The following is a 13,488-nucleotide window of genomic DNA, read 5'->3' on the forward strand; positions in this document are numbered from 1 at the left end:
TTTTGTGTAGATTTTTTGAAACAAAATTTCGATGGAAATCTTTCAAACTAAAATTAATTTCGTCTAAACAATTTTTTTGTCTAATTTTCATTTTGTAAATAGTTTCTTTTCTATAAAACGATTCGCTTGCTACATTTGTAATTTTCTTAGAAAATATTTTTTCAAACCAATTAAAAATTAAAAATTTTTCAGGCAAAAATATTTTTGAAAAAATTATTTTCGAAAACATTTTTTTTAATCTAAAAGTTATCAAACATTTCTCTTGTGATTTTTTAAAACTGAATGTCTTGTAAAAATTTTCAACTAAAAAAATGTATAAAATTTTCAAACTATTTTCTGTATAAGATTCGATCTAAAGTCTATTTTTTATGTTTTTATCTAGAATTTTCAAATGATATTTCTTGACAAAAATTTAAAACAAAAAGTTTCTTTTGTAATTATTATATTTTATGTAATATTTTAGGATAATACGCTTAAATAAACGAAAACACAAAGATTGATTTTTCAAATAATATTATTTACAAAATAATTTGGTGATACACAGTATGTACAAAATATTTTGTATATTAATGTTTATTATTTTTATGCTTTCAGGACCACCTCTTAAAATTTGAGAATTGTATAAAAACTTAACTTCATGAATTTTCTCTAGGACTTCAGTGTATGTCTGTAAACTTGGTGGCTACTAGTTGTTCGCAACGATAAAAAAAAATGTCAAAAAATCAAAACTTGGAGGGTTTGAACATATTCTCTTTTATGAGATTTTAGCATATCATATTATTATAGATAAGTGTAGCGGTTAGTTTCTTTCATGGGTCATGGGAACATTGCTGCTTTTCTTTTAAAATTCGGGAGAAGTATATTGGTTCATTCCTTAAATTTAAAAATTTTGAAAAAATAACATTTCGTAAATGTTCTCTAGGACTTGAATATATATTTTTCAGTAAATTTGGTTGGTTCTGTATATATATCCTTTTATAAATACAAAATCGTCAAAAACATACTGTCAAAGCAGCACTTTATATTTGACAAGAATCTTAAATTTTGATGGGAAAATTGAATTAGCATGAGGCGCGAATTTTGAACGTTGTGCTTAATGTTCAATAAGATAGATTGTAACATATGATCATATGGATGGATATAAGGTCCCATTGTTTTTTATTCGACATAAGTACGTAGAGACACTTAAATTTTGGGAGGAGTACATTTGGCCCATCTTTAAATTTTGGAATTGTTAAACAAATAAAATTTCGTAAACATTCTCCAGGACTCGGGTAAATTCGGCGTTTTTACTCTGAATAACTTTGTAGTTATATTTCGTGGAATAGTTGGCACACACACAGATGCAAATAACAAGCAAGAAAGAAAATTATATTTAGTGAAAAGGCAATGGAAAATTATAGAAACATGTTCGTTAGATTGGCATTAGTAGCCTCACACACTCTTCTATGTGTATGACAATGTTCGTGTCCTGGACATGAGTCTATCTAAATCAGACCAGGTTTGGTGGGTCATGGATTTGTCCGGGTCACCGGGTCTGGTGAGTCATAGGTTTGACTATCTCTGAGCCTTCAATTTCATGGGTTATGAAGTTCGTGGCACATTCCACCATTGCAATGTAAGCCCAATATTGACAGTCGGCTAGTCTTGTTTCCCACTGTTGGGCCTACTGTAGGTGCTGCTACGGTGTATTTCACGTTAGCAAATGTATTCGAATATGAATAGAAAAAACAATCCAATTAGATTTGAATTATACTTTGAATATTTCTTCATCAATAATTTTATCATCTTCGTTTCCATATTTATTTACAAGTAGACTTTTATATCAGGTACTAAAGGTGAATAACACACACAATGGGAAGTAAACAATTATATTTTATTAGAAACATATTACACCAGTGTGACAAACACATTTATGGGTCATAGGCTATCTCTGTTACAAGTAAAGATACGAAAAAGTAAAAAGAGAGGTAAATTGTTGGAAATAGGTGTTTCTGATTCAAAATGGTGATTTTTTTCAATTGCAACCTCTTGAATTTTCACCAAATAATACATTGAGAAGTGGGATCGAGGTGTTCTAGGTTCTCTCACATACTAACGTACACGTTTCTCCATATCATTTTTGTGTGTCCTTACGCTCCGTTCCACCAGCCTGCTAAACTGGCAACGCTCCTTTTCATCTTAACAATGGGCGCATCAGTGTGAACTCCAAAAGGCTGGTGCAGTTGGAAACATTCTATTCTTTTACGTTGAAAAACCACCTATTGCCAATCTTTCCTCCATTTTATTTTTTCTTTTATTATCTTTACTCATAATGAAGATAGCATATAGTTCTGGACTTCTGTTACATCCGGCATAGATATACGGTACATATTCGATAGTTTAACAATACACAACATTTATTTATTACCAGGAGTAAAAGTAGATCTGAAAAGGTAGAGGGACGCACGACGTCACGCTGTCCCCCGTAGCTATCTTTAGCCATTGTAATTTTTTGGAATTGGAGGCACGCCAGATATTTTCTGGAAGTGGGGGAACGATGTCCCCCGAGTCCCTTCACTTTTACCCATGTTTATTACTATTATTACTTTGTAGAGATATTGTGTAACTATTTTAAACATTCGGAGGTGAAATTGGCATGCTCTCGTAGCGAAATCTGTTGGTACTGGTCGCTGAAAGATCTATTACAGATTGCGAGTTGGTGGCTGTTGATTCAACAACAGGTCGTCGATACAAGAAGAAGACGCATATCCACGAATATAATTTTAATCCTGTGAACAGAACGAAAAGTACATTACTTATGTTTTTTGCGTGTGAATATAATAATAATAAAACACTGGAAATATGTAATTTAGTCATAGGATTGAGTTTTACATAACTTCAAAACATTAAAATGTACTTAAGTACGTGTACATATTTTTATAGACGTTTAACATAACCATAGTCTTATGTATGTATACGCCACTTTTAAATTATTACTAGGAAACAGGGATGTACACAGGATTAAGTCCGGAGGTCCGGACTTCAGTCCCTTAAAATCCCATTTTTTCTGTAAATTTAGTGTAATTTTAATGGCGATGTTACAAATGTTAATACCCAATATAATTTATCCTCATGTTGAATTTGGAGCACCCAGAAGCTTTCGACCAAAATAAATTCTGCGTGCGTGCCTGCTACGAGATAATCTCAAAATCTATACCCATCTAATGTATTATATACTGTAACGTACAGTGTATACATAACTACAGTATATAAAACATTTTCTCTAGTTATTAAAATACCGAGCAATGGCAATACACTAGTATACAGCAGTGCATAGTGAGTATTTACGATAGCAATCAACAATAAAACACAATTAACCAAAGAAAGTGCTGTATCAGCAAGAATATAATTGCATTCTGTTTGAAACATCAGTTGGTGTAACAGCGATATAGAAAAGTAAGCCGAGTTTCTAATTTTCTTTTGCAAAGCGCTTCCTCACAAGCAGTGGCGGCGATTGCACGTTAAAAGTGGGGAGAGCAAGACATGATCTGAATATTTATATTTTAATGTTAGTTTTCCTGGTAGTTTCTAACTCTCTGTTTAACGAAACGTAGTATAACTAATAGGATACTATCGTTTTCAGTTAAAATTTCGTATTTCATATTTTTTTAAGTAAATTAACAAGAGCGACGCAAGTAGGTACTAGCTCTTTATACTCTTAAACAACGAAAGTGTAAGAAGAGGTTTGATACCTTGCTCATGAACTTCTTAAAATCTGTCTGGAAAATTGTGTGATCAGATTATTTAATAACAAATTTGCAAAACATAAATAGATAGAATAACGTTAATCATAGTAATGAATAAAGAGGATTGTTTGTAGAAGTAATATTGAAACTGGGGATTAATGAACAATTAATATTTTTAATTCGACACATGCCATTAAATGTATGTTATTACTCTTAGAAAATGAAAGATAATAAATACTACAAGCATATGCTACGACATTTAAATAAATACGCAATTGCAATATTAATTGCTTTGAACTGCAATTAAAACGCAATTCCTGTAGCTATCTTAACTCCATGCGAAGACAAATAGCCAATACGTACTTACGCAACGTCAGATATTATGTACCATCTTTTCCTATGAACCAGTAATACATACAAAAACTTTACGTGTCCAAATGAAACTATATATATTAAGGGGTTACTTCAAAAAAGTGGGGGGCAACTGCCCCCTCTTGCCGCTCCTAATCGCCGCTCCTGCTCACAAGTGATGACAAGTGGATAACCTACAACAACAAATGCAAAAAAGATCGTGGTCGAATTGAAAAGCCACCAGACCAAATGCTCTAGCATAATCTGTCAGAATTTGAGAGAACATGGCCGGGAGGTATTAATACCTCCACTGTATGCTCCAGACTTGGCACCGTGAGACTGTCATTTGTTTTAGTTTGCGATATATTCGGAATGGTGTTAAGTTAGTTTGAAACAAAGCCGGTAAATACCATATATTACATTTTATTTTACCAGAAAGAATAAACTCCTATAGCTACGGGACTATGGTGTTGCATATGTGACTTCATAGTGTTGTTTCTCTACGACAATGAATGTCTTCTCAATTTTGATCTCTAAATGCTCAATACATTTTAGATGATATTGCTAAATCCTAACTTACGTACACTAGCTCATACTCTTATTTTTCTAGGGGCCGCGGTGGCTCAGTGGTAGAGCGTTCACCTCTGGTGCTTGGGGTCCCGGGTTCGATCCCAGCCCCCGCCAAGTGAACTTTGTGGTGGACAAACACCGTGTGCGTGGGTTTTCTCGGGGTTCTCTCGTTTCCTCCCACTTTCTTCATTCCACCATTTCATTCATTACTCATCATCACCGTCTCCTTTAGCCTAACCGGCATACTCGTGGGACGTAAAACTCAAAGATTTCATTTCATTTTTTTTTCTTATTTTTCTACGACACGCTGTGCCATATTTTTTCATGTGTTAGGTTAATTAATCAATGGGGTAATTGGGACTTGATGTCCCTTTTCAACACTTTTCTAAAGTGCAGTACAAAACAGTACTGGAGTTTTAATTCTGTTGAACACCTTCCACCCTAGGAAATCGATATTATACACGATGGGAACAACGCGAATAATTCTTTATTCTTCAACGCAAATATTTCTTAAAGCTATAATTTTGGCATTTCAAAATGCATAACAAGAAACGATTGAACTATTCTTTAAAAAAAAAAAATCATTGGGAAACGATTTTATGTTATGAATTTTTGAGCCCAAGCAAAAGCCCAACCTGGGTAGTGATGCGAACCGACCCAGCTCGGTTCAACTGAGCGAACAGTTCGAGCCGGCTCGGGTGGTATGAGCCACAGACTCGGCTCTAGTGAGCCGTCGGCTCTAGCTAGCTCCGTTGAAATGAGTCCATGGGCTCGGTTCGACTCGGTTTAACTGAGCCGACGGCTCGAGCCAGCTCGGTTAGGGTAAGCCATCGGCTCGAGCTGGCTCGGTTGGGTGAGCTGTTGTTCGGCTTACTTCTCGGTTCATCTTGGTAGTGAATGAGCTGCGAGCCGAGCAGTTGACAACTCTAAATCTGGGCCGAGTAGTTTTAAACATGTTTGTCCGGCAACCTATAACTTCTAACAACTTTTGGCTCAAGCCCAAATACTTGGTCCTCCGGTACTCAAACCCAGAACCTCGTGAACGATGTCCTTACCTCCTGAAGATTTCTCGACAACCGAGATCTGCAATCAACTAATTTTTAGTATTCAGATACAAACCGCCTATCTTTCATGGTTATACACGGTGTTATTATAATAATAATAATAATAATAATAATAATAATAATAATAATAATAATAATAATAATAATAATAATAATAATAATAATAATAATAATAATAATAATAATAATAATTTGTAGCAGTAGTAGTGTAATTGATAATTATATTGTCTGTGTAGGATACTTGAAGAGTACTTGAAACTGCACCCAGGATTTAGCTCGATTTGACTCGTTTTGGCTCGACTCGACTCAAAACTGGACCCGAATTCGAGTCGAGTTGAAGGAAATTTTTCGAGCTGAGTTCTCGAGTTGAGCTGAAAGATGTCTGTTTCCAGTCGAGTCGAGTTTCGAAGTAAACTCGCTCGTGCCCATCCCTAAATAGATATAAATGACGGACGTAAGAATCAGCTCTTGTTTGTTTTTAATTTGCTTCTTAAAAATAATCAATACTTACCAGAAAAGAGAAATCCAAGTGTGAGAATTGTTGCTCCGTCTCCGGAATTGCCTTCCTTACATAGCATGCCTCCACCTACGCATACCATTAGAAACACTATAACAGTCATCGTCATTGTTACTGCCATCCAAGATAAAAGCAGGAACCGGACTTGCTGACAACAACAAAAAGATTTGTTGAAAAATATAAAGTATAACAATCTCAATATTGATACTATATTTGATTCTATATATAATGAAGCGTTACAGTTGCGAGTCTTAAGAGAGGGAACATTTAACAACTGTTCATTCAATTGACTCAGAATGATCATTAAACCACAATGATTTGAATCAAATTTGGATTTCTGAGTTTCATTCTATTACGATATCATGTCAGAGGTCGTTCTACCGAATGAGGCTCTTTAAAACCGGTAAGGAAGGTTGCTAAATATCCAAATCTTTTGCAGAGGAAATGACATTTCTATGTTAACCTCCTGTTTATGCACAGAGGCTACAGGGACCGGCAAGGGCGCCCATGTTGTGGTTTCCAACGGGGGGGGGGGGGGCAAGTATAAGCGACATTTCAAATATAGTCTCAAATTTTGTGGTAACTATTCCAAAATATCTATTGGGTTTTCGATCTTCCGAAGCACAATTTCCTCTAAAGAAGAGGGGCGAGCGCCCCACCTTGCCCCCCTGATGGGCGCCCTTTGGGGACCGGTGAAAGTGATAATGAATGGAATGGTGCCTTAAAGAAAGTTGGAGGAAACTGGATAACCCCGAGAAAACCCACGACCGGTGTTTATTCATCATAAACTCAACTTGACACTAGCTGCAATCGAACCAGGGACCTCATGTACCAGAGCTGAGCGCTCTGCTACTGAGCCATTACACCCACGGTTTGACAGAAGTAAAACATAATTCCCAGCCAGTTCAACATACGAAACGGAATACTGCGTTCTGATTGGCTGCTTAACTAAAATAAATCCTCAGAAAGAAAATAAACACTGAAAAATCTATTCCTACTATATATTTTCTTGCTGTTGTTTTACACAGTTTAGGTTTATGTTTTCTTTTCAGATTTAGAGATAACTAGAAATTACAAACGAAATTGGGATCGACAATCATGGAGTCAAGAAAGTATGAAAGAGGCCAATAATTATTTCTTTACAGTAAACTTTGTTTTTGTAGCCTACAACATAAATGAAGACTCGCTGTAGAAAACAATGTAAGTGCCAAAAACAATAGTTACTCTAACAGTAGAAACAAAAGATAGTACCCACATAGCACAAGTACGTCCACGGGATGTCCGAGACTGAGCCCGCAACGGACGACGGGACATCCCGGGATATCCGAATGTGCTCCCTGGACATCCACATGATATCCGCGGGAGATCCAGATGTCCGCTAATATCCCGGGATACGGGATATTCAACGGGACCACGAAGGGATGTCTATTGGTTTTCCCTCGGACCTCCTGTCCCATCTTGGACGTCCCGTGGACATCCTACATGGGAATCCTTCAGGACGTCCCATGCAGGACGTCCATGAGATGTCTTCTCATTGTCCCGATAATCCCGGGAACCCAATGGGATGATTGGGATCAAAATGGGACATCCCAGGGACGTAGTGTGCTATGTGGGTAGCGTCACAAAATAAATGCAGTGGAGTCCCGGTAATCTGAACACATTTAATCCGAGCAGGCCTGGGAAAAAAAATATTTTATTTTTTACTTTTTTGGCGAAAATAAGCAGTTTTAGGGAATGTATAACTAAAAAGGTGAAAATGGGTGCATGTTTTTGTAAAAATAAATAAATAAATAAAATAAAATAAAGTGAACTTTCGTTAAATACATTTTTCTCTTTAATACCTGTATTTAGGCATTAAGCCACATTGCAAATATTACACAAAGTTTGAAATAGAATAAATGTATCAAATGTTTCTAACATTTTTCCAATACAGTACATTTACTATAGTCAGAAAACGTGTTTTGAAATACTATGCGCTATGTGTTACAACACAATAGACCCGTTCACCCGCTTCAAAACGCGATTTTACTGTTATTCCGGTTAATCCGAACAGGATTCGGTCCCAATTAGTTCGGATTAGCGGGATTCCACTGTAATACTATTGTTTAAAAGTACAACCTAGCGTATAACGAAGTATGAACACCTAATTAAGGGAGCTCTGTTGTGTCTAAGCGGTTAGCGTACGCGCCTTTGGCGTGGGAGCCCCGGGTTCAATTCCCGGCGGGAACTCATGTGGTTCGGATTCCACGTTAATCAGAAGGTCCACGTCTCATATAGCCTCGCTGCTGAACGGGACGCTAAACTAAAAATCACCTCACCTAACTAAGGTATTAACGTATTTAAAAAATAAAATAAGTGAAGCAATTCCAAGATGGCACTTACATTGTTTTCTACAGCGAATCTTCAAATGTGAATTAATTAAATAAAAGCCTTATTTATCATTTTTACACAAGACTAGCAGCGTTCACCCCGCTTCGCTGCGGTCACCCCGGAACGCAATAAACTTTGTTACTTACAAGTAAGGTTTCCCAGGTGATACACGCCGATTTTAATCAAACTTCACAGGTTTGTAGAACAGCAAAAAATAAGCGACACGTATTTTTTATAGCGGCCCATATGCATATTTAGACGGTATAATAGGGATGTCAAATTGGGACAACAAAGCATACTTTATGTAATAGCGCGAAAACGAGAAGAGATAGCCAACTGTTGTAAACGAGCAAGTTGTCATGACACGATAAGCATTTCAATAACACATAGCGCTTCCACGGGGATAACCCACAACATCCGCAAATGGACCAATCAGGGATGAAAAACAGTCACAGAGCTTTATCTATTACGCGGAATCCAAATAACGTAGGTAAGAAAAAAGGATGATAAAAATAAGTGATACGTGTTTTTTCGTTTTTGCAAGATGAGACAAAAAACGTAAATAGATGCATCGTTATCTCAATGTCGAAAGATTGGAGAACTGGGAATATGAAGATGTGAACGCCTGTATGAGAGGCAACCCGTCAATCAGTGTTGTAGAACTGGTTGCAGACACGCCAGAAGAGAGACATTGGCTCAAGGACATTGTAGTGTAAAGAAGCAGAACCAGAAATGCGGCGAAAACTGGGTATTACCTGCGAGTGTATGTCTACGTCAAACACGGAAGCCCTACAGTGTGGAAGTGGGAGCACAGTTGTGTTTTGAAACTAATAGACGGCCGGTTGATGGCGAACGTTTGTGCATCCTATACGTGGATATACGTGTGTTTGTGTGTATATTTCATGTAAAGATAGAAGTCCTGAACATATGTAGAAGTTCACACACGGGTTCATATGTAGAAGTCCTGAACATATGAACCCGTGTGTTGTGAAGTAGTCAGCATGAGGTGTGTGTAAATGGTATGCTATTGTTTGCAGTGTTGTGAAAATGATGTATGTAAATCCACACAATGTGCTGGGTATGTTAATGGACACACACAAAGAAACAAAACGTGTTAACACTGTAAAAACAAAATATGAAATGCAAATAAAGAATATACTTGTTGATGTCCTGGAAAGTTTCTGGAAAGGTTGTAATACCGAAGTGGACGTTAAAGATGATCTGGTATTTATTGATAATTATGTACATGACGTTGCTTCTTCACTCGCGAGTGAAGATCACAGAAAGCAAAGAAGACGAAGGATTATCACAATACAACGTCGGTATTGCGGAGAAAGGGAGCACCAGCGAAGCTGTAGACACAGAATATAAAGTGAAGGCAGTTCAGTTTTGGAAAAGTGGAAAGAAGAGGCGTCTGTCGTTTGAAACTGTGAAACATAGGTTCAAGTTCGTCAAAAGTAGGAAAGATCTCTATAAATGGGAAAGACAGTTGCATGACGGTGGGACAAATTATGAAAAAGGGACGCATATTGATGCAATCGTATATGAGAAATTTCATACTGCTAAATGCAAAAATCTTATAATTCATGACACAGACTTACGACGTTGGGCTATAGAAGCTAGTCAAACTGTGGGATTCGACGGGCTTAAAGCGTCAAAGAAATGACTATGACAGTTTAAAAGGCGTCATCACATCATATCACGGAAAATTACAAAATATGTCACGTACAATAGTGCAGAACAATCCAAAGATATACATGATAATGCTAATAGGTTCGTGCAAAGTGTTCGCTCATGTATAAATTCTCATGGCGCGGAGAATGTGTATAATATAGATCAGAGTGGATTCAATTTGGAATTTCATTCGGGTAGATGTTTGGCAATGCGTGGAGAGAAACAGGTCTACGCAAATGTTCAGTCTCTGTCTGCGACGACACACAGTTACACGATACAGCCAATCGTATCTGCCAGTAGAAAGCTACTGTCGCCTATGCTCATCTCTAGAAAGAACCTCAGAGAAAGTTTGGGCCACGGGTACAACAGACAATGCTTCGACCAGAAATCTTGCTGATTTGTGCATCGACATCCGGCAAAGTAACCAAAGAAATAATCAAATTATGGTTTCAGCCTGCGTACCTTCCACAAGTTGGTGACCGGAAGTTCTATTAGGCTCATGTCCGATTTCAATAAGAATCATTTGTATGACGAATATTTACTACAATTGCTTATATTCGTTCCATACAATATTCAACATTACGCTACATTCTGTTAAATAGCAGCCGGCTATGGTTCAACATACAGCATGTTACCGAAAATAGTGCTTGTGCAACATATTCATGTGTTTTGGTTTAAATGCATGCTCATATGCATGTGACTATAAATTGTCTATTTTTGTCAACCTGTTCAATTGTGTTCAACATGTTTAGTATCCCGCAAAGGGCGTATTTATCTCTACAACGGGCTTGTTGCAAAACAATATCAATGTTTGTATCACTACCCTATAGGGCCGATTCTTACAGGAAAGGCTTGATTTCGTTTACTGCTGGGCGGCTTTTGAATTACTGATTATGAGCATTGAACTGTTCGCAATCACTAACTACTAATAGATATAACATATAAACCATTGAACAACAAGACCAGGTTTGGTATTTCTCTCTCGAGCAGGATTCTACCTGTCACCTGCAACCAGTTTTACAACACTGATTGACGGGTTGCCTCTCATACAGGCGTTCACATCTTCATATTCCCAGTTCTCCAATCTTTCGACATTGAGATAACGATGCATCTATTTACGTTTTTTGTCTCATCTTGCAAAAACGAAAAAACACGTATCACTTATTTTTTATCATTCTTTATTCTTACCTACGTTATTTGGATTCCGCGTAATAGATAAAGCTCTGTGACTGTTTTTCATCTCTGATTGGTCCATTTGCGGATGTTGTGGGTTATCCCCGTGGAAGCGCTATGTGTTATTGAAATGCTTATCGTGTCATGACAACTTGCTCGTTTAAAACAGTTGGCTATCTCTTCTCGTTTTCGCGCTATTACATAAAGTATGCTTTGTTGTCCCAATTTGACATCCCTATTATACCGCCTAAATATGCATATGGGCCGCTATAAAAAAATACGTGTCGCTTATTTTTTGCTGTTCTACAAACCTGTGAAGTTTGATTAAAATCGGCGTGTATCACCTGGGAAACCTTACTTGTTAGATAATTTTTACTTTTTCGCTTTCAAGTGATATGATAAAAACCATAGAAGATTGCAGTAAATCTTAACATTATATCGCCTGTCATTTATGTTAACCCGCCCCGCTTCGCTGCGGTCATCCCGGTGCTGGCATATTGTAAAAGTGTCTGTAAAAATAAGCAAATCAATTAAAAAATTTTAAACAGAAGATTCAAGCTATTTTCCGCTGTATATCGCCTGTCATTTATGTTAACCCGCCGATCCTCACGGTCATGCGGGTTGCATATAAATACGTTTATTTTTACCTATGATGAACTAATAACAAAGGATTTGTACGTTATGGACACCTGAATGGTCAATTATCTCAAGACACTGGTAATTAAAAATTAAAGTGATATGATAAAAACCATCTAGGGTCCAAATCCTAATAACCCCCCAAAAATGAAAGAAATTGGTTCAGCCGTATTAGCGTGATGAGCGGACAAAATTTTGTACGTTCTCTTTTATATATATAGATTTACATGTGAACCCGATTTTCCCACCGGTAGGATAAAACCGAGTGATTTGACTTTTGTTTCATTTATAACATTTTTTTTTTAAAAAAATAGAGTTCCGCAACTTAATTCTATACTTGTTCTATGTATAATTTTACAGCACTTTACTAGCACAACTTTAGTTCCCAGAGGTCATCAACCTTAGCTACCTGGTTCTACTACACTTACCCCTACATTTGACATTCATTTACTTTTTAAGTTTGAGAGCATTCTCAATGAAATTGTTTTCAAGAAAAGAAGTGATGAACTGTATTATCATCCATGCATAACATGCTTCGTTTTCTTTCTACTATAAAAATAATCCTAATATTAATAATGATGTTTAATTGTCTTCATAAAATAAGAGCACAGTACATTACGTACCTTAGTGACAGCGTAGATTAGTAATACACTTGCAGCAACACCTATAGCATTTGCAACCATTCCAAATATGCAACAAGCGGAAAGAACTGAAAAGAAAAATAGTTTAATACAAATTTATTTATACTGTAGTCGAATCAACTAGCATAATACCTAATTATCTATCGGAAGCGTAAAAAAAAAAAAACTGTCATAGAACTTTGCCATAGACTGTCATCAACCCACAACGTTAAACTTCAGGAAAAGAGTAATGTAATATCTCCTCAACAGGGGCAGCATAATCGTCGGTCTAGCTGCGTAACCCAGTTAGTGGCAAGAGAGTACAATCAACATGGCAGACGGATGTTCGATCTATCAAGAGCGAAAGCGGGTTATTAAGTGATACTTGAAGTTTCAAAATATTGCTGCGGTTCAGACAGTTGAGATGCAATGGTGCTATTCAGCCGGTTCGCTAGAGCCGGTTGTTAAAATATTTAGAGTTCGCAGAACAGTTTGTTATACCCAGACATAAACACAAACATGCATACGTACGCATGATCTAACCAAGAGTGAAGGAAATAAGCCTACCAAATTTATAAAAACACCTCTGTACTTTTCACGCTTGCTTCAATTGTTGCAAAAACAAGTAAGTTTGAATTATTTCAATTCATAGCCAAACAGAAATTTCAATGGGTGGGTGCCAAGAAATATGTTTGAGGCGACAGATAAAGAGTTTTCCAGTCATGTTAATAAAAGGTTTCTAGGTCTTAATTGTAAATTCTTTGAGTGTCCCGTATTTGTATTGA

The 13,488-nt window shown here is 36.8% G+C and overlaps 1 protein-coding gene across 1 annotated transcript in view; it reads right to left on the minus strand.

Moving 5' to 3' along the window:
• Nucleotides 1-1,861: 1,861 nt before the first annotated feature.
• LOC145670617 (uncharacterized) overlaps nt 1,862-13,488 on the minus strand; it is a 57,531-nt gene continuing 45,904 nt past the window's right edge. Inside the window, exons 4-6 of the mRNA XM_081739408.1 lie at nt 12,707-12,792; nt 6,225-6,378; nt 1,862-2,771 (exon numbers count right to left, since the gene is read on the minus strand). Coding sequence (XP_081595534.1) covers nt 2,614-2,771; nt 6,225-6,378; nt 12,707-12,792 — 398 coding nt within the window. The 3' untranslated portion in view covers nt 1,862-2,613. The remainder of the gene's footprint in view (nt 2,772-6,224; nt 6,379-12,706; nt 12,793-13,488) is intronic.

The sequence above is a fragment of the Thermobia domestica genome, chromosome 14 (assembly GCF_964235325.1).
Source record: "Thermobia domestica chromosome 14, izTheDome1.hap1.1, whole genome shotgun sequence".
Lineage (NCBI taxonomy): Eukaryota > Metazoa > Arthropoda > Insecta > Zygentoma > Lepismatidae > Thermobia > Thermobia domestica.